This window comes from Mandrillus leucophaeus, unplaced genomic scaffold (assembly GCF_000951045.1).
Source record: "Mandrillus leucophaeus isolate KB7577 unplaced genomic scaffold, Mleu.le_1.0 Scaffold517, whole genome shotgun sequence".
Lineage (NCBI taxonomy): Eukaryota > Metazoa > Chordata > Mammalia > Primates > Cercopithecidae > Mandrillus > Mandrillus leucophaeus.
In genome coordinates, this window is record NW_012105553.1 from 1,564,385 (window position 1) to 1,585,424 (window position 21,040).

The following is a 21,040-nucleotide window of genomic DNA, read 5'->3' on the forward strand; positions in this document are numbered from 1 at the left end:
TTCATAGCAATTGCATTGAATCTGCAGATTGCTTTGGGGAGGATGGACATTTTAACAATATTGATTCTTCTAATCCATGAACATGGAGCATCTTTCTAATTTTTGTGTGTCCTCTTCAATTTCTTTCATCAGGGTTTTATAGTTTTCATTGCAAGGAATTTTTACTTCTTTGGTTAGATTTATTCCTAGGTATGTTATTTTATTAGTAGCTATTATAAATGAGATTGCTTTCTTGGTTTCTTTTTCACATTGTTCACTATTAGTGTATAAAAATGCTATTGATTTTTCTTTGTTAATTTTGTGTATCCTGCAACTTTACTGAATTTGTTTATCGGTTCTAATAGTTTCTTGGTGGAGTCTTTAGGTTTTTCTCAATATGAGATCATGTCACTTGCAAACAAGGATAGTTTGACTTCTCCCTTTTCAATTTGGATGCCCTTTATTTCTTTCTGTTGCTGGATTGTTCTGACTGGGACTTCCAGTATTATGTTGCATAAAATTAGTGAAAGTGGGCATTCTTGTTCCAAATCTTAAAGAAAAGATCTTCAGTTTTCCCTGATTCAGTATGATAGTAACAGTGATTTTGTCATATAAGGTGTTTATTGTGCTTGACTGTGTTCCTTCTATATCCAGGTTTTTGAGAGTTTGTATCATAAAGGAATGTTGAATTTTATCTAATGCTTTTTCAACGTCTATTGATATGATTGTATAGTCTTTGTCCTTTGTGTTTTGATGTGATGTATCACATTGATTAATTTGCATATGTTAAATCACTCTTGTGTCCTTGGGATGGATGAATTCCACTTGGTCATAATAAATGGTCTTTTAAATGTAATATTAAATTCGATTTTGTCAGTATTTTGTTGAGAATTTTTGCATCTATGTTCTTCAGAAATATTAGCCCCTAGTTTTCTTTTTTGTTATTTTTTGTGTGTATGTCTAGTTTTGGTATCAGGGTAATACTGGCACTGCAGAATGAGTTTGACAGTATTCCTTCCTCTTCAACCTTTTGGATTAGTTTGATTAGGATTGGTATTAATTCTTGTTTAAATGGTAAAATTCAGCAGTGAAGCCGTTGTTTGGGTCCTGAGCTTTTCTTTGAAGGGAGAATGTTTATTACTGCTCTCTTATTACCTGGTAGTGGTTTATTCAAGTTTTGGATTTCTTTATGGTTCAATCTTGGTATGTTGCAAGTATCTAGGAATTTATTATTTTTTTCTCAGTTTTTCAATTGAAGAGAACACACACACAAAATAAAGATATTCTGTGTCCATGGATTGGAAGAATCAATATTAATAAAATGTCCATACTCCCGGCATGAACCTGGGAGACAGAGCTTGCAGTGAACCGAGATTGTGCCACTGCACTCCAGCCAGGGTGACAGAGCAAGACTCTGCTCCAATGATTCTTTGTTGCTTTTCTGTTTGAATGATCTGTTCAATGCAAAATATGGGGTGTCAAAGTCTCCAGCTGTTATTATATTGAGATCTGTCTCTCTTTAGCTCTGTTAATATTTGCTTTTATATATGGATGCTCCAGAGTTGGGTGCATTTATATTATTTTATTTATATTATTATATTTATATTACATTTCCCTGTCTGACAGGTCACATATCTCTGTCACTCCAGGATTGGTCACTGATGACTTATTTAGTTTGGTGAGGTCGTGTTTTTCTGGATGTTCTTGATGCTTGTGGATGTTCATTAATGGCTGAGCATTGAAGAGTTAGGCATTTATTCCAATCTTTGTAGTCTGGGCTTGTTTGTACTCATCCTTCTTGAGAGGACTTTCCAAGAATTCAAAGAGGAATAAATGTTGTGACCTAAGCCTGTGGTCACTGCAGCTGTTTCAGCACTAGCTGCTTCATTCCTAAGCCCAAGAATACTGCAACTCTTGGAGGCTCCCAGGTAATCAGCCTTGTTGGACTTAGGGAAGTTAAGAGAGCATTCTCTGGGTTACCAGTTGAAGTCTCTCGTTCTCTTCCTTCTGTTTCCCGTAATCAGAAGGAGTATCTTTCCACACAGGGCTGTTTGGAATTGGGGGAGGGGTGATGCAGGCACTCCCATGGCACCATGTTGGATCACAACTGAAGCTCATGTTCTTCCTGACCAGTACAGTACTGGGGCTTACCTGAGACCCATGGCCACTACTTCCTGGCTGCTGCTGATGTTCATTCAAGGTTCAAGGTCACCTTACTCAGCAGGAGGCCAATCCTGCTGGGACTGAGTCCATCCCATCAGGGCAGCAGATTCTCATCTGGCCTAGATGTGTTTAGAAATGCCATTGGGAAGAAAAGGCCTGGAATCAGGGGCTTCAGAAATCTGCCTATTACTTTATTTTACAGTGGCTGAACTGGTATTCAGCTTGCAAGACAAAGTCCTCTGTAATATTCCTTCTCTCTTCCTCAAGCAGAAGTCTTTCCCCAAGCTCCACTGCCTGGAGTTGGGGAGGGTTGATGTAAGCACTCTAATGGCTACTACAGCTGGTATTGCATTGGCACTGCAATTCCCCTGCCTTCAAAACCAGTAGAATACCAGGGCTTATCTAAGGACTGCAGTTTTTGTGGCCTGACTGCCACTCAAATTTATTTGGGATCCCAAACCACTTTATCAGCCTGTAGTGAGGTCAGCCAGGACTTGGATACCTCTTGCTGGGGCACAGGATTCTCATCTGGCTCAGGGCTGGTCTAAATGCTCCCTCTGTGGGCACCAGTAGAATTCTGCCCTTTTTTGCATTCTATTGTGACAGGGCAGCACTGACTTTCAGTACAAAGATTCACACTCAGTTTGCTCTCCCTCCCTCAAGCACACAGAATCTTTCTCCATGCTGCACTGCCTGGGATTGAGTGAGAAGAGGTAGGCAACACAAGACTGTCCTAACTTCTTCAAGGCCTCTTTCCATCTTAAATGTTATGAACATTAAAAAATAAATCTTTGTGTGGACAAATATTTTAATTTTTCTTGGGTTAATACCTAGGAGTAGAATTCTTGGGATAAATGTTTAGTGTATGTTTAGCTATACAATATATGTCCAGGCTATTTGCCAAAGTGTTGTGCAATTTTATACTCCCAACATCAATACATAAGAATTCCAGTTGTTCCACATTCTTGTTAACACTTGTTATTATGTTGTTCTCTTTAACTTTAGCCTTTATACTGTTGTATTGTGCTTTCTAATTGTAGTTTTAATTTACGTTTTCTTGATCAGAAATGATGTTAAGCATCTTTTTATATGTTTATTGGCCATTTCAATATTTTTTTGAGGAAAGTGTTCGAATATTTTATACAATTGATTTTTTATTTTTAGTTTTATTGAATTCTTAGAGTTTTTTTTACATATGCTGGTCACAAGTCTTTAATCATATGTATGCATATTATACATGTATTGTAAATATTATTTTCTAATTTATGCTCCGTCTTTTGAAGAGCAGGGGTTATTTATTTTGATAAAACATAATTATCATTTTTTCTATTTTGATTTGTGCTTTTTGTGTTTTTCTTTAACAAAGAAATATTTGCCTAATATTTTTGAAGATCATTCAGATTTTTTCCTGTATTTTCTTTTAATAATTTTAGCTTTTGTTTACAGGTACAATTTATTTTCAGTTTATTTCTTTCTATGGTGTGAGATAACTTTTGAGGTTTATCTTTTTAAGTATGTATATACAATTCTAGTAGCATTTGTTGAAAAAACTATTCTATTTCATTAAAATACATTGGGACCTTTGTTTAAAATCAGTTGATTTGTTAATAGTATGAAGGACTGTTTTTGGACTCTCAGATCTGTAGGTTTAGTTTCACAACATCACAGTATAGCAAGTATTGCAATAAAGTGAGTCACATACATTTTTTAGTTTTTCATTGCATATAAAATTTATGTTTATATTGTAGTCTATTAAGTGTGCAATAGCATTGTCTAAAAAATGTACACACCTTAATTAAAAGAACACTTTATTGCTAAAAAATGCTCATGATTATCTGAGCCAATCTTTTTCCTGGTGAAGATCTTGTTTTGTTGCTGATGACTGCTGACTGATCAAGGTGGTGGTTGCTGGAGATGGAAGTGGCTGTGGCTATTTCTTTAAGCAAGACAGAAATGAAGTTTACTGCATCATTGACTATTTCTTTCATGAAATATTTCTCTGTAGCATGTGATGCTGTTTTATAGCATTTACTTACAGTGGGACTTCTTTCAAAATGAGAGTCAATCTTCTGAAACTCTGTCACTGACTTACCAACTAATTTTATGTAATATTCTAAATCCTTTGTTATCATTTCAATAATGTCCACAGCATCTTCACCAGAAGTAGATTCCATCTCAAGAAACCACTTTGCTTGCTTATCCATAAGAAGCAACTCCTCATTCATTAGTTTTATTATGAGATTGCAACAATTCTGTCACATTTTAAGGCTCCACTTCTAATAGTAGTTCTTTTGCTATTTCCATCACATCTGCAGTTACTTCCTCCACTGAAGTCTGGAACCCACTCAAAATCATCCATACATTTGAATCACTATCTATGACTCTATAGCTTTATGAAATGCATTTCTTAAATAATAAGATTTGAAATTTGAAGTTACTTCTTTCTCCACGTGCTGCAGACTGGATGTTTGTTAGCAGGCATGAAAACATTAATCTCCTTGTACATCTTCATTGGAGCTCTTGGATGACTGGCTGCATGATCAATGAGCAGTAATATTTTGAAAACATTTTTTTTCTGAGCAGTAGGTTTTGACAGTGAGTTTAAGATATTCAGTAAAATATGCTGTAAACAGAGGTGCTGTCATCTAAGCTTTGGTGTTCCATTTATAGAGCACAGACACAGTTGATTTAGCATAATTCTTAAGGGCCCTAGGATTTTTGGAATGGTAAATGAACATTGGCTTCAGCTGAAGGTCACCAGCTGTATTAGTCCCTAACAAGAGTCAGCTTGTCCGTTGAAACTTTGAAGGCAGGCATTGACTTCTCCTCTCTAGTTAATGAAAGTCCTAGATAACATCTTCCAATGCAAGGCTGTTTCATGTGCACTGAAAATTTGTTGTTTAGTGTAGACACACCAATTATTTTAGTTAGATCTTCTGGAAAACTTGCTTCAGCTTCTTTATCAATGCTTACATCTTCACTTTGCACTTTTATGTAAGGGAGATGGTTTATTTCCTGAATCCTCATGAACCAACCTCTGCTAGCTTCAAACTTTTCTTCTGCAGCTTCCTCACCTCTCTCAGGCTTCATAGAACTGGAGAGAATTAGGACCATTCTCTGGATTAGACTTTGGCTTAAGGAAATGTTGTGGCTGATTTGATCTATCCAGACCTCTAAAACTTTTTCCATATCACTTTCTTATCATTTGTGTTTTCACTGGAGTGGCACTTTTAATTTTCTTTAAGAACCTTTTCTTTGCATTCACAACTTCATTAACTGTTAGTGAATTGCATTTATTAACTGCTTGGTGAAAGAGTCCTAGCTTTCAGCCTATCTCAGCTTTTAACATGCCTTCCTCACCGAACTTAATCATTCCTAATAATTAATAAACACGGGAGGTGAAGGTTGCAGGGAGCTGAGATTGTGCCACTGCACTCCAGCCTGGGCGACAAGAGTGAGACTCTGTCTCTAATAATAACAATAATAATAATAATAATAATAATAATTCTACCTTCTGATTTAAAGTGACAGACATGTGGCTCTTCCTTTCACTTGAACAATTAGAGGTCATTGTAGGGTTATTCATTAGCCTAATTTCAATATCATCGTGTCTCAGGGAACAGGAAGGCCCGAGGAGAGAAGAGAGATGAGGGAATGGTCAATCAGTGGAGCAGTCAGAATACACCCAAAATTTATTGATGGAGTTCTCCATTTTATATGGGCATGGTTTGTGGCAACTCCAAGCAATTATGATAGTAATATCAAAGATCACTGATTACAGAACACAATAGCAGATATAATAATAATGAAGATTTAAAGTATTTTGTGAGGATTACCAAAATGTGACACAGAGACACAAAGTGAGCACATGCTTTTGGAAAATTGGCGTTGACAGACTTGCTCAATGCAGGTTTGCCATGAACCTTCAATTTGTGAAAAATACAGTATCTGTGAAGGACAATAAAGCAAAGCATAAAAAAACAAGGTAGGCCTGTACACAATTCAATAATTGTTAGTTTATTCACAGAGCTGGGCAACCATCATCATAGTTAATTTTAGAAAAATTTCACCAACCCGACAAGAAAATCTAAATGTATTATTAGCATACACTTCTCATTTCCTTCCAATCTCCCCCACGCCTAACCTTGGGCATACAACTAAACTACTTTCTGTCTCTATAGATTTTAGCATTCTGGACATTTCCTACATATAGAATTTGTATAAGTTATAGGCTTTGTTTGGTGACTGACCTCTTTCACTCAGCACAATGTTTTTAAGGTTCATTCATGTTGTAGCATCTAAAATACTTCATTTTAAAACTGATGATCAACTAATATTCCATTGTATAGATAAAGGACATTTTCTTTATCTTTTCTTCTGTTGAAGTACATTTGAGTTGTTTCTACTTTTAGGCTATTATGGATAATGCTGGAATATTCACGTGCAAGTTTTAAAAAAATGTATGTTTTTGTTTCTCTTTTGGGTATATGCTAGGTCATATGATAGCTCTATGTCTAACATTTTGAGAAACTGTCAGATTGTTTTCCAACATGGCTCTGCCATTTTGCTCTCCCATCATCAGTGGTATAAAGGTTCAATTACTCCACATTCTCACCAATATTTATATTTCTGTTCTTTAGATTGTAGCCATCTAGGTGGATATAAGGAGTTATTCCATTGTGATTTTGATTTACATTTCCCTAATGGTTTATGATGTTGACAATCTTTTTATGTCATTTTTGGCCATTTGTATATCTTCTTTGGAGAAATGTCTATTCAAATCTTTTGCCCACTTTTAATTGGATTATTTGTCTTTTTATTATAAAGTTGTAAGAATTCTTCATATATTTTACAGAGAAGTCCCTTATTAGATATATGACTTCCACATCTTTTCCCCACCATTTTCTGGTTGTTTTTCCACTTTGTGATTGTGTTTTTGAAGTAAAAGTTTTTAATTTTCATGAAGTCCAACTTACCTATTTTTTTCTTTTGTTGTTCGTGCTTTTGGTGTCATATCTAAAAGGCTCAGCCTAATCTACAATCATATTTACTGCTATATTTTCTTCTAAGAGTTTTACAGTTTAGCTTTTACATTTTAGTCTATTATCCATTTTGAGTTGACTTTTGTGTATGGTGTGAGGAAGGGATGGATACAACTTCATTCTTTTGCATGTGAATATGCAGTTGTCCTAAAGGGTTACCTTCTATCTATACATTAGTTTTGAGAGAATTAATGTTTTAAAAATATTGAATCATTCAATCCATGAGCATGATATAGCTCTCCATTTATTTTAGCTTTCTTGAATTTCTCTCAGGAATGTTTTTGTAGCCCTCAGTTCTATGTATATTTCATTAAATGTATTCCTAAGTTAATATTTTTTTGGTATTGTTTTAAACATTTTGATTTCTCAAAGAACTAAGAATAGAACTACCACTGTATACAACAATTTCATTACTGGATGTCTATCCAAAGGAATATAAATCATTATATTAAAAAGATATCTGCTCTTGTGTATTTATTGTAGCACTATTCACAAGAGCAAAGTTATGGAATTGACCTAGTACTGTCCTCCAATCCTTCCTCTCTGGCACAGATAAATAGGAGCAGTAATGTGAGTCAGCCATAACAGCCTTCTTAGGAGAATTATTTCTGCCTTTGGATCTACTTAGAAATAATTCTCATTTGATAAGAATTTGTCCTTCTTGCCTAAGCAAAAATTAACAAAAATTGTGATAGAAAGAATAATCATATTGCTTCACATTCCTTGCTTATTCTTATAGTCCTTATGCTGAAAATGTGCATATCTCAGTATTAGTCTCACCATTGCCGCACCTCTTCATGCTTATTTATGCAGTGCTGGGTGCTGGATGATCCTCACACCACCCTATTAGGTGGGTGATATTTTGATCTTATTTTAAAGATAATCTCCCAAGTGTGACATTGCTTTAAAAACATTTTGACTCCAAGGGAGCTTTCATTGGGTCTAAGTTTTCTCATCTTCAAACTGAGGAAGGGACCTGAATGATGATTTCCAAGGCCCGATTCACTTCTGACAACCTCAAGTGGATCCTTCACAGAATTGCAGGGATATCTCTGGGTGCAGTATCGGTCGTGGCTCTTTGAAGGGGTGATTCTCAGTGTCAGTCTGAGGGCTGAGAAAGTTCAGCCATCTCTGCTCAGTGGCCTTCTCTTGTCCTCCCCACTGCAATCTCTTTTATCCCCCACCTTCACTTTGCAAGTCTTTTCCTAGCCTGGCAGGTCAAGCACTACCTGATAAAAGTCTCAATAAAGACCTGTACTCAGAAAGGAGGAAACTACTCTCCACCCAAATCCTATTATAGCTCTGGGATTTCCCTGCCGCTCTGGAATTCACCTTCTCTGTCTCACACACACACAAATTAACATTTAATCAAGGATTTTCTATGCATTTTTCTGCTATAAACATTTCTTATGTTAATGATAGTTCCTAATCTGGTCTTAAGGACAAATTGAGGTACTTTTGAGATAATAACTAGAAAAAGAACGTAAAACCTGCTCATTATTACCAGGGAAACTCATCTTGAATTACATTGATTTCTATAATCTGATAATTCTATGGTTTCCCAGGCGAATCTCATGTTTGGGTGAAGCAAGAGAGTTTGAATCATGGTTCACAGCTTTCAGAGGTCATTTTTAGCCTTTAATATGAGGCCTCAGCAGAGAAGTAGTTTCTTGTTGTGCTTTTGAAATTCTGATCCACTCAAGTTGAAGGCCACACTTAAAAGGTAAGATTTCTGGTTGGGCATGGTGGTTTATGCCTGTAATCCCATATTTTGGAAGGTCAAAGTGGGAGGATCACTTGAGGCCAGGAGTTCAAGATCAGCCTGGGCGATATAGCAAGATCCTCTTTCTACATTTTTTTTTTTTTTTAAAGCAAAGCAAAACAAAACAAAACTAGGTGAGATTTCTGTTGAGTGTATGTAGCAACCACCTGTAGTAGAAGGCCGTCTGAGCCAGTGCTCAGTTCTCTGGACTCCAGACCCAGTTTTACTGCAAACAGTCTGTTTGCTTTTAGCAAATTCACTTTGTTTATCTGGGCCACATTTCCTCATCTCTAAATAGCTGACTTGAAAGTTATTGAATTTATTTTATTCATCAATAAATGTTGAACCTGCTTTGACTTCATTATAGATTGTGAGAATTAAGTGATAATATTTGTGGAAGAGATTTACTGTAACTCTTTGTGATGTAAGCTTTGTTATTCTTTCATGGTAGATTTACATGTTGACAACTGTTAATTCATTTTCACTATGTTCTCTAATTTGTAAAATAAAGGTGTGGAATTAAAAAACTAAAACATTCCCCATAATTGTCTCTGTCTCCTCCTCATGCAGAGATCATATCATGTCTGTACTGTTCACTGATGTATTTATTCCACGGCACATCACCGATGTGCAGGGCATGCTATATAATATGTGTCAAATAAATTTTTTTCAAAAAGGCTTATAAACATAAAATGGCTGAGCTTTCAGATAATACAGAGAATGAAGACAATTTTCTAATTTTAAATTTGTGAAGATTTGTAAAATAACGATTTCTCTTTTGGATGAGGGTCAGGTAAAATGGGCTCTCCGGGTAGATGATGGGAGTGTAAATTGGTACCAAGTTTAATTGAAAACAATTTGGTATCACGAATCTTAAAAAATGCCAAGGAAACTTATTCTTGTCAAAGAGATTCATTTGCAGTATTTATTCTGTTTAAAGTTTGTCTAGGTTCCAAACTACAGCTGACCCCAAGAAAGTCAACAACCTAGGCTTTTTAAAAGAGATACAAGACCTGGCCGAGGAAATTCATAGAATGATGAACAAGGCAAAAAACTTAAAAAGACTTTGGGCAGAAAGATCTAACACTCCAGGCAAGTAAATCTCTCATAACTGTGACACTACCCACTTGGACACAGCTTAGGGAGAGCTGTGGAGGCTGTGGGAACCCAGAATGTTTAAAAAACGCTGAACTCTTGCCTGTGCTAAGCTGTCACTGTGAGTCTTTCACAGATGAGGCCAGCACCTGTAGATGGTTGTGGAGGGTGGAGCTGCATTCTCTCTCCTCAACCCCCTGGGAAGGCACCTTGTGCCGTGCACACCCTGCACAACCTTCAAAGGGCTGCAGACCATCCTGACTTTGTCTCTACAGTTACCTTCTCACCACTCTGCCTACTCCTTTACACTCTTCGGCTGTTGTCTTCCTTTCTTGCTTTCTTATTCTGTTTTAAGAATCTGTCTCCACCTTCCCCAAACATACACACACACACACACACACACACACACACACACACACACACACAAATTCCCAATTTGTTTCTTCCTTCTTGTATATTTGGATTGGTCTTTTCCACGTAAGTAACACTTTAAGACTGGCCTTGGATGATTTATTTACTTTGAGTACAAGCCTTTTGGATTATTGGGGTGAATTATTCCCTAAACAAAAGCAATTTCTGTTCATTATAAAGAATATCCACATTATAAATGGCTTCATCTCATTTATAAATCTACAGTAGGGAAAGTTAGGATGGATAAAGATCTTAGAGAGTTTGGCTTACAAATGGAGAAGTTTGCACCTCAGAAATAGGCAGCCAGTTGCCTCTCTTCACATCCCTGAGTCATTGCCTACTGTGATATTTGTTAATAAATGGGGGCATTCAGTTAAATTTGAAATTTAAATAACAAAAATTTGTTACTATATGTATGTCCCAAATGTTACATACTTTGGTAAAAAATAATTTATTTCTAATCTGAAATTGAAATTTAATTGGAGGTGCTCCGTTTTAAATTTGCTAAATCTGATACTCTTAAGTATACAGCTCCAACTATAATTCCTATGTAATTTTTTCTTTCTTCATGGAGTATATACAAAACCATGAAATAAAGAGTTTGGCAGTAACATGAAGAATGCACTTCCCAAGGCAGATGGCATTATGTGATATTTTGAAGAGACAAAATAGCACCTTTGTCCAGGATGGGGCAGGGCTGGCCATGGCCTCCCTGAAGGCTGATTTCACAATGGACCCAAAATGTATCAACAATAGACCAGAAGGGTTTCAAACACCAAATGATGGAGTTCTTATATTACACTCTATTATGGGATCATTCTACTTGTATAAAATTTGATCTTCAAATAAGGTTTTTAACATGCTGTTGAAAACATAATCAATTTGTTTTGAGATGAAGTCCCCACTTTATTTCTAGTTTTCTATTATTTGAACCATTTTCTATGGTATATGTAACTTACAATAATCTGAAAAATTATAATTTCACTTTTTTCTCTTCAAGTTTTTCCTTCATGTTTTTCTTTTATAAAAAATTTTCATTTATTCCCTCTATCCTATCCTGAATTTTTTCAAAGCCCAGTGAAATTAGATACTAATAAAATAATAGAATACCCTTTGGCAAATTGTTGAAATTTAGTTTACCAGTTAAATTTTTTCCATGAATATACCTAGATTTGGAAATCTACTGTGATAGCTTTCTTCAGATAAATCTTATGAAGATAGATTTATTCTTCAATTTTGGTGTATTTGGCTTTTGGGCCACGGCTCTTGAATACTCCCTTTGACTTTAGAAGTAAAGTAGGCATTTAGCATGTGCTTTTTCATTGATGATTGAACTAATATCTCTTAAATCTTCTTTATTATAGATTCTTCTTATGGTTCCAGTTTTTTTACAGTAAGTATCTTAACAATAGTTTGAAAATTAGTCTTCAGAGACAGAATGGTTAAGTTTACAACACTGAGGTTTACATTCTCAAAGAATTATTTCTAATGACTTGACTTGTATAACAATTGTGTAGAAGCTGGATTTGAGAGAGCTAAGATCTTTGTAAATATGGACTAAAAGACAAGTTTGAATTTTCTGAAGCAAGGTTCTGGGCCTGTGAAAAGCAGAGGTGAAACCTGAGGCCAGCAGGTAGTGGGCGATCCACAGAGTTGCTTTGTAAGATGGCTACAGAGTCTGTCTGATCCCAGGGATGGTCTGAGATTTGTGCTTGGTACATAAGCAGTGATTCCCTCGAGGCACGAAGCCCTCAGTTAAGGCACTAGTTATCAACAGGGGATGATTTTGACCTCCAAAGGATATTTGCCAATGTCTGGATGCATTTTTGGTTGTCACAACTGTGGACCAATGGGGAGGGTAATATTAGCCTCTAGTGGGATGAGGCCAGAGATGTCACTAAGAATCTTAGAAAGCACAAGACAGCTTCTACAACAAAGAATCATCTGACCCAGAACATCAGTAGACCGACTGAGAAATCTCAAGTTAAGGTGAAACCTTGACAATATTAAAAATTCTTCCTTGCTCATATTGCAGCACCAGACATTGACTGACTGTACAAGCCTTTGTAGTAACATCGCACTAACAAGCACATGTGTCTGTATCTGTTTAATTCTAAGAAAGATTTAGATAGCTCAAAAAAAAAAAAAAATATGCCATAAAACCATTCAGAGAAAAGTAAAAGAATAGGGGCCAGCTAATGAATCCTGGAATGAAGCAGGAATGTCAGTGTATCCATTAAATAATGACACTAGCAAAGAGGATTGAACAAACACACATCTTGACTAGGAGCTTTCTGATGCAACAGGCCAAAAGGAAAATGTGGGATACACACACTCAAAGTCTTACAAATAATGAAAGAACTTAAAAATAGAATAAAGCATCATTTAAATGATTACATTAGCATTTAAAAAAGAAATTATAACACTTGATGCTTGTGATGTTGTAGCTTAGTGATATAATCTCATATGGTTGTGACAATAAAAAAAAGATATAATAATTTTTGGAAAAGCAACTTGATTTTTTTGCCCCTGTAATTGTTATGAAAATTAATGTTATGTATAATACAATAGAAATAAAAAGCTGTATGCATAAAATGTTCATTGATAATGATGGATAATTTGAATTTCCAAGATAAGGTGACCTTGATGGCCTTCTTAGTACAGTCACTTCATAGATGGTATGTGGAAAATGAGTATGTTATTAGATCAAGTGCAAAAAACAGAGGACATTATCATATCCATCGTATGTTTGTGATGTAAAAACATTTTGGTACAAGGAGTGGAAGAAAAGTGGCTACAGGAAAGCAGTTCTATTTGTTACAATGAAAGATTTCTAGGTTGCTTTTTTCTTATAGAATTCTGAAGAAGATGTTATACTGTTTGATTTTCACTGAGAGTGAAATGGCTGTCTGAATAATCTGAGCAGAGGAATGGTGGGACTTGAGTTATGTTTTCGCAGGATTTCTTTGGACATTGCATCGAGCAGAGACTGACAGTAATCACAGTGGAAGTGGGAGTCCATGTAGGGAATCAGCTCATCCTTCTGTGCAACAAATGGAGGTCTTTTAGAATAGACGCACAGTTAGTGAGGGAGGTAGTGAGATGCGATGGTGGTTTTGATATATTTTGGAGGTAAAATCAGTAGGATCTGTTGATGAATGTGAGGTAGGTTATAAGAGAAAGAGAAGAATCAAGGATGACTCTATGTGGTTTGACCTCAGTTACAGGAAAAATGGAGTGGCTGTTTACTGCGAGTGGGGAAAGACTGAAACAGGTTTTTTCCGAGGGGAGGGGAGGAGAGGGTAAAAAGGCAATCAGAAATTGATTTGGGGGATGTTAGTGAGATATCCAAGTGGCATTGCCAAGGACATTGTGGGAGTTTCCAGCTTGCAGCTGAGATAAACTCTTTTGGCTGGATACATAAATTTAGAAAGTGTTGGTGCATAAATGACACTTCAAGGCCATCAAGGGAGAGTGTGTCGACAGAGCAGAGAAAGTGGGCTGAGCACCGAGCACTTGCATTTGAAAAAGAGTGTCAGGCAAGGGGGAAGAAGGTGAGAATGTGGGGTGTCATGGAAGTCCAGGAAGGCGATTTTCTAGGAGATGGGGATAATCCATTGTCTCAAGTGTGGCTGACTGATCATGTAAGAAGAGGATGGAGAAGTGCCACTGGGAGTAGCAGCATGGAATTCATTGGTGATGTTGACAAGAAAGTCTTTGATGGAATGATGAGGGTGAAAACCTGATTGGAGTGGATTTAAAAGAGAGTAGGGGCACTCTGGGCTCGGTGGCTCATGCCTGTAATTCCAGCACTTTGGGAGGCCAAGGCAGTCCAATCACTTAAGGTCAGGAGTTCAAGACCAGCCCGGCCAACGTGGTGAAATCACTTCTCTACTAAAAATAGAAGAATGAGCCAGGCATGTAATGGTGGGTGCTTGTAATCCTGTAATCCCAGCTACTTGAGAGGCCGAGTCAGGAGAATTGCTTGAACCTGGGAGGCGGAGGATGCAGTGACCTGAGATTGTGCCACTGTACTCCAGCCTGGGTAACAGAGCAAGACTCAGTCGGAAAAAAAAAAAAAAAAAAAAGAAAAAAAAAAAAGAAAGAAAAAGAGAGAGAATGGGGCAAATAAGTGAAGACAGAGAGTGTATATGATGCAAGATGGTAGGCTGTGAAGCAGTGAAGCATGGGGTGGAAGCTGCTGGGCATTGCAGAGGTCTTTGGTGTCTGCTCCCACCCTGCTGGCTCCCTAATTTCTCCCCAGCTAAGATGGACAGTTCCCCAAGAGCTCAGACTCCTGGTCACAGGGGCAAACGTCAAACACGTGCTGAGAGTATTTTGTTTTCTGTTCTTCCCTGAAGTCAGTTCAGCTTGAGAGGGCAGGGGAGCTAACAATCCCATTGCAACCCACAGCTGGGGTGACCACCAGACTCACATTGCCTGGGACTGAGAGTCCCTTGTTCCAGAAAACATCTCAGTCCTGGGCAACTGGGGAAGGTGGGTCCAACTTTCCCCAGCAATGGGTCAATTCTGGGCAGCACCTTTGTTCCTGAGAGGTTTTGAGGATTCAAGCCAGCATGGTCTCTGCAGGCCCTTGATGGCTGCGACTTTTCCCTCTTTCCTGTCTCATTCTTTCCACCTCCTCAGCTCCTTCTTCCTGGTACCATTTCCTGAACAAGCCACCTATATACAAGTCCTTGTTGCAGGGGAACCTAAACAGAGACAGGAGATATGGATTTATTTTCCTACTTTATTTTCTTTATTATTATTATTGTTGTTGTTGTTATTATTATTATTATTATTATTTTTAGAGACAAAAAATGCTCTGTCGTTGAGCTTCAAAATCCTGGGCTCAAGCCATCCTCTGGCCTCAGCCTCCCTAAATATTGGGATTATAGGCATTAACCACCGTGTATGCCTGCCTGCCTGCCTTCCTTCCTTCCTTCCTTCCTTCCTTCCTTCCCTCCCTCCCTCCCTTCCATCTTTCTTCCCTCCTTTCCTCGCTCCCTCTCTCCCTGTTCAGTACAGATGGAACCATTCATTTTTTTCCCTAAATTTTTTCAATCAATGGTTGATTGAATCCAAGGATGCAGAACACACAGATACGAAAGACTGACTGTACTTCATTGTCTACTTTTGAAAAACAAGGTCATTCTTGTACGTAACCACAGTACAATTATTAGAATCAGAAAATTCACACTAATACAATAGAGTTATTTAACCTACAGACTTCTTCCAGATTTACCAGTTGTTCTAATAATGTCCCTAACAGCAAAAGAACATCTTGGATCATGTATTGCATTCAGTTGTCCTGTCTTTAGTTTCCTTTGTTCTGAAACGGTCTTTCTTTGTCTTTATTTCATCAGGATTTTCGAGTAGATCACTTATTTTGTAGACTATTTTTCAATTTTGGTGTTGTCTGATGTCTGCTCATGATTGCATTTGGGGTTTTGCACTTATGGCAGGAATAGGTTGTGTTTTTTAAGATGGCAGATAATAACATGCTGATAGGAATGAAACAATAGAGGGGAAAAGAGAAGAGAGTTGCTGGACAATACTCTTGAGGGGTGGGAGAGCAAGAGGGCTGAGCTCAGTCTGAGGACTGAACCACTGAATTTAACTGGGGATGGATTTCTTTTTCTTTTTTTTTTTGCCAGAGGAATATATGATAGATTGTGAGAGGAGAAAAAAGTTGAGTGGGTATGCCAGGGAAAGGTCATCCAGGGATGGACCAGGTGCATGAGGGCAATGGGGACAAGAAAGAGTTGTTGGCAGAATGGAATATGGGGCCTGGTAGGGCTGAAGAGTCATTAGAGTTGGGGAACTGTAGAAAAGGAGTGGGGTTGGTCATCAAAAAGTGAGGTGCATAAAGTTGTAGCTATTGATAATGAAAATCAAGATTTTGACCAGAGAAATGGGTGATTCAAGCAGGTGGAAGAAAATATCCCTGGATGGAAGGGAGATCAAGAAACAGAAGGGATATGAGGATCATTAGATATGGAAATTATTGGGAATGGTGGCTGAAGTCATGCTGAAAACATGGTAGTGTGCTGGAAGTCAGAACTAGAATCCTCCATAAATGGAAGGAGCTCATTCCGGGAGCTTCCCAGGACCCTGCTGAGTTCTGAGACCCTCTCTTCATTCCACTGAGAGTGGTGTGAGGAAGAGGGAGTGTGTCTTGTTTGGAGTAGCTGGATCTCTGGAGAAAGCTTCTTTTTTTGTTTGTTTAACTCTATGTCATCTGAAAGATAAATGCTGTGACTTTTATGAGTGGTCTAAAATGGAGGATTCACTTTTATTGAAGGAATGGGAACTAGGCGACGAGAAGAGAGCCAGCAACTGTGGAGCTAGGAACACAGAGTGTGAGGGAGCTCTTACTGGGATGTCATGGAGCGTTGGGGTGTTTTTCTACCTAGAGAGAACATGCAGGCTCAGTGAGGCACTGGAGACCCATGTTCCTTCCATTTTTGCACTTAGCCATTCTTGGCATATAATAAGAAAGCCTCGGTTATCTACAGAAATCCAAAAGCTCTATACCACCGGGCCAGCTGCCTTTGCCTTCTGACCAAGCCACCAGTGCTCACTGAAATGTTGGGTTTTCTTGTTCATATTTGAATTACTCTCTTTTCTTTCATCATTTACATGTAAAGAACAGATCATTACATTCTTATCCAGGGTCTATGTCAAAGACTTTGTCGCTTCAAAAACTGTGGAAGTTGGTACAGCTTGTTACAAAAACTGGCCTTATTTTTCTTCTTACCCCATCCATACTTTCCTCCCTCCTTGTCCATATTTTTAAGCCATTTAAAAAAACCCTCCAACTGACCAGAATAGTTTTAACATTGTGTTCAACATAGTGGCAAATCTGTTTAATGTAGTGATATGTAAAATGTGAGTTTCTACCAGGAGAACATTTGCAATTTTGTACCTTTGCAGCATCTGTCTCTCTGTCTTATTTACTTTATTAATAAAACTCTAGAGGGAAACTTTTGGTATTCTTTTTCCCCCATGAGATGGATCTCAATAAGACCGAGGAGGTAATATTGAAACTGGAAAGCCTCCACCAGCAGCCTCTTATCTGGGATTTTCTACTGTTACTGCCAAGACTACACACAAGCCGTGATCATGTGGAAGACGGCATGGATGTTGCAGTGAACCTTCTCCAGACCGTTCTGAAGTAAGTGAAAAAGAAAAAACTTATCTAAGTATTGATATTTTTTTTTACCTTATTTTTAAAATGGGAAATAAAAATTAGTAATTGTTGGATTTAAAAAAACTTCACAATAATGTTACCTTGAAATGACAGGAGCTTCTGCACCTCCACGTCTGTCCCTCATCTGTCTGTGCACATATTTTATATATGGGCAGTGATGTTGTTCAGAGCATGTGCCCCCTGATTTAAAAAGTTAGCGCCATACTTTAATGTTTCATATGTTGTTATAGTTTATAAATGGCCATTTTTAATGGCTGCAGCATATATCATTCTGGTAAAGTACTATATACCATAATTTACTTAATAAATTTGGCATTGTATTTTTGGTTTTTTCTAAGTTTTTCACTGTTAGAGATAGGCTTGAACATAATAATTTCCACTAATTTCTTAAGAAATTATGCCATAGTTGCCCAACATAGCATTCAGAACTGATACGTTCAGTTGCTTCAGTTGTGTAATTCAGTGAGCTGGACATTGGTCTCCTATGCTGGATCTGACCTCCGTGTTACATGGGGTGACCTTTGGGAGCATCCCTTCCCGTGGTGGGCTTCTCATGCTTTAATCAGCATGGCCCTCTTTTATAAACAATTGAATTATTTTGTGTAAACCCATTGTATGAATAATGGGTTTTATTATTTTTCATTAGCAAAGATTTATATTCTTTTCTGATTTTTAACTGTTATTTATTCTATCTGCCATTGGTGAGAGCAACCCACATTGCCCTTAGGCTAGGACAAAAAGGGCCCTGTCCTGGGGGCTATGCTTTGGGGAGGTCCCCACTGTGACCTTCCCCGGACTGTGCCTCAGCTCATGGCTCAGAATGCCCATGGGGTGAAGGAGATGTGTCCACAGAGCCCACACACCCTGATTCCCTCTCACCCTGGAGTTCCCTAGTGTAATGGCCAGAGCCTGGTGAAGCCTCTTTCCTGGCCCCTCCTTCTGAGGGCAAGTCTTACCACTGGACTGTGCCTCCTCCAGCCCAAGGGTAGTCTAGGGATGGCTGTAGCCATTGGCAGGTGTGTAGGGTGGGAGGCATGGGTGCTGTTGGGCTTTGTAGGCTGGAGGACCTACCTATGCGCACTGAGGCCTCTTGAGGTACAGACCAAGCTGAGGATGGGGAGCACATAGGAGAGGAATGGGCTGAAGGCTGGGGCTAGGGACAGGTGCTCCCCAAACTCCCACATTCTGGTGCATAACTCTGAGGATCAGAAAATTCTAAATTTGAATGTAGCTTTCAAAGTTGTTATGAAGATCTATTTGCCGATGTAGGAAAATGGAACATATTTTGATAGTTAGTTAGCTTGATTTATAACTTAAATATTTGAACATATTTGAAATGCTTCCCTTTTTATTCTTGCCCAAAGCTCTGACTGTGTTAGCAGTGAACAATGAAAATAATTGGGCTATTCTGAGAGACACAAAATTTAAAATGAGAAGATACTGATGACAGTTGTTGAACCGTATCAGCTTCAATATAAATTGTATTTCCATATTTTGCTTCAGTGGCATGACATCAAGAAAATCTGCATTCATAGAGACAAGTACTTGCAAGTGGTACCAGGTTTCAATAATATATCTTATAATCCTGGGATACTCTTCAATACACAAAGTTGTCATAAAAGATTTTTCCAGATGAAAATCTACAAGGAAATAATCTGTTTGGAAGCACAGCTTATGATTGTGTTGGTCTCATGTTGCTAAAATGCAGATATATTACAACTTCTGTTGAGTGCATTTTCTAATCTACAAATCTAAGCATATTTACTTATAAAATAAAATATTAGTATTTTAAAAATAAAATTATTATCACGTATATGTAGATTCTCCCTCACCAGAGCTCCTTGTTCTTTGAAAAAGTTTAACAGACACTGATCAACCCTTGACCTATTCAGATCCATAGGTTAAGACAGGGTGGAGGATTGAGGTACATGGTATTGCCCCCCAAATATTAGACTGATTATCTGAACTTGAAGCAGCCAGGCTGACTGTTTATTTGCTTTTCTAACATAGCAGCCTTTTGCACCCTGGTTGGCCTTATCAGCTGCCCTATGGCAGGAAGAATCAAGGCTGAGTATAAAATAACATTTATGGCAGAGCCAATGCAAACTTGAGTTCTGTGTCAAAGGCAGAGTGGAAGATGGCCTAAGTTCTCAAGTGTTTCAAGAGAAGACCTTACCTCTTACATTTAGTTACTAGTTCAGGGAGTTAGGGTCACATTAAAGCCACCAAGAATGCTGACATGTAAATGGTCCAGCCACATCTTGCAACAGCACTAGGGGCCCAGTCCATGGGATGTAAGTAAACCTAGAATTGATGCTACTTGTTTTGCTAACTACCCACTCATATTGCTTTTTGTTTTGTTTTGTTTTGGTTCTAGTTCCTTAATATCCCTAGAAGATTTAGATTGGCTTCCACTCAACCAAACTTTTTCCCAGGTTTCTGAACTTGTATTGAATGTGACCATTTCGACACTGACATTTCTACAGCGACATGGAGTAGCAATCACTGGTATGGGTGCCTTGTAGCTATTGCTATATTTCAAAACGTTTCACTACTTAAATTCATTGACAGTTGACATAGAGCTAAAATGATGTTCGAAATGATTTAATTAAAATTTCAAATTCAAAAAAGAATCAATTGTTTCTGTTAATACAAGACAAAAACAGAATACAAATTTGGAACTCAAAACTGAATTTGACTTTCTATCACTGTTGAAATTCTGCAGTCATTGCTAATATAAATGATATCTGAAAGTTAAAATTAACTGATTTTAAAATTCTTTGACTTTATTTCTTCTAATATTAGACCTATCACTAGTTCTGTGATTTTAATCTTTCCCTTCTCTAAGCTCCTATTGGGAGGAAATATTTTAAAAATGACAAAGCTAGTAAGAGGAGGCAGCTTGATGTGGACTTACAGAGTCCTTAACTAAATAAGCAGCCCTACTACAGGGGAGGGAATGGAATTATATAGCTCTTTTCTTGACCCAGGATATTATTATTTCCTGAATTGCCAACTGAGCCTGAGCATTTTACTTTTAATTCCCTTCTTTTCTCTATTTTTCTATCTTTGGCTGTTTCTTTAAGGAAAATACAGTGAGAGAACAACAAAGTTGGAATTCATCCACTCATCCATTCATCCATCCATTTTTCCATTCATCTGTCCATCCATCCACCCACACATCCATTCATCTATCCATCCATCCATCTGCCTACCCATTCACCCACTAAACAACCCATAAACCTCTTTATACATCTATCCATCAATTCATACATTAATCCATCCATCCATCCACTCACTCATCCATTCATCTATCCATCCATCTACCTCCCCATTCATCTACTCACCAACCCACCAATCCATTGATCTATGCAT

The 21,040-nt window shown here is 37.7% G+C and overlaps 1 protein-coding gene across 1 annotated transcript in view; it reads left to right on the forward strand.

Annotated features, from left to right (window-relative positions):
* ABCA13 (ATP-binding cassette, sub-family A (ABC1), member 13) overlaps positions 1 to 21,040 on the forward strand; it is a gene marked incomplete at its 3' end in the record, with an annotated part of 190,275 nt that overhangs the window by 30,759 nt on the left and 138,476 nt on the right. The window contains exons 4-7 of the mRNA XM_011996501.1: positions 9,887 to 10,038; positions 11,817 to 11,845; positions 17,466 to 17,629; positions 20,043 to 20,173. Coding sequence (XP_011851891.1) covers positions 9,887 to 10,038; positions 11,817 to 11,845; positions 17,466 to 17,629; positions 20,043 to 20,173 — 476 coding nt within the window. The remainder of the gene's footprint in view (positions 1 to 9,886; positions 10,039 to 11,816; positions 11,846 to 17,465; positions 17,630 to 20,042; positions 20,174 to 21,040) is intronic.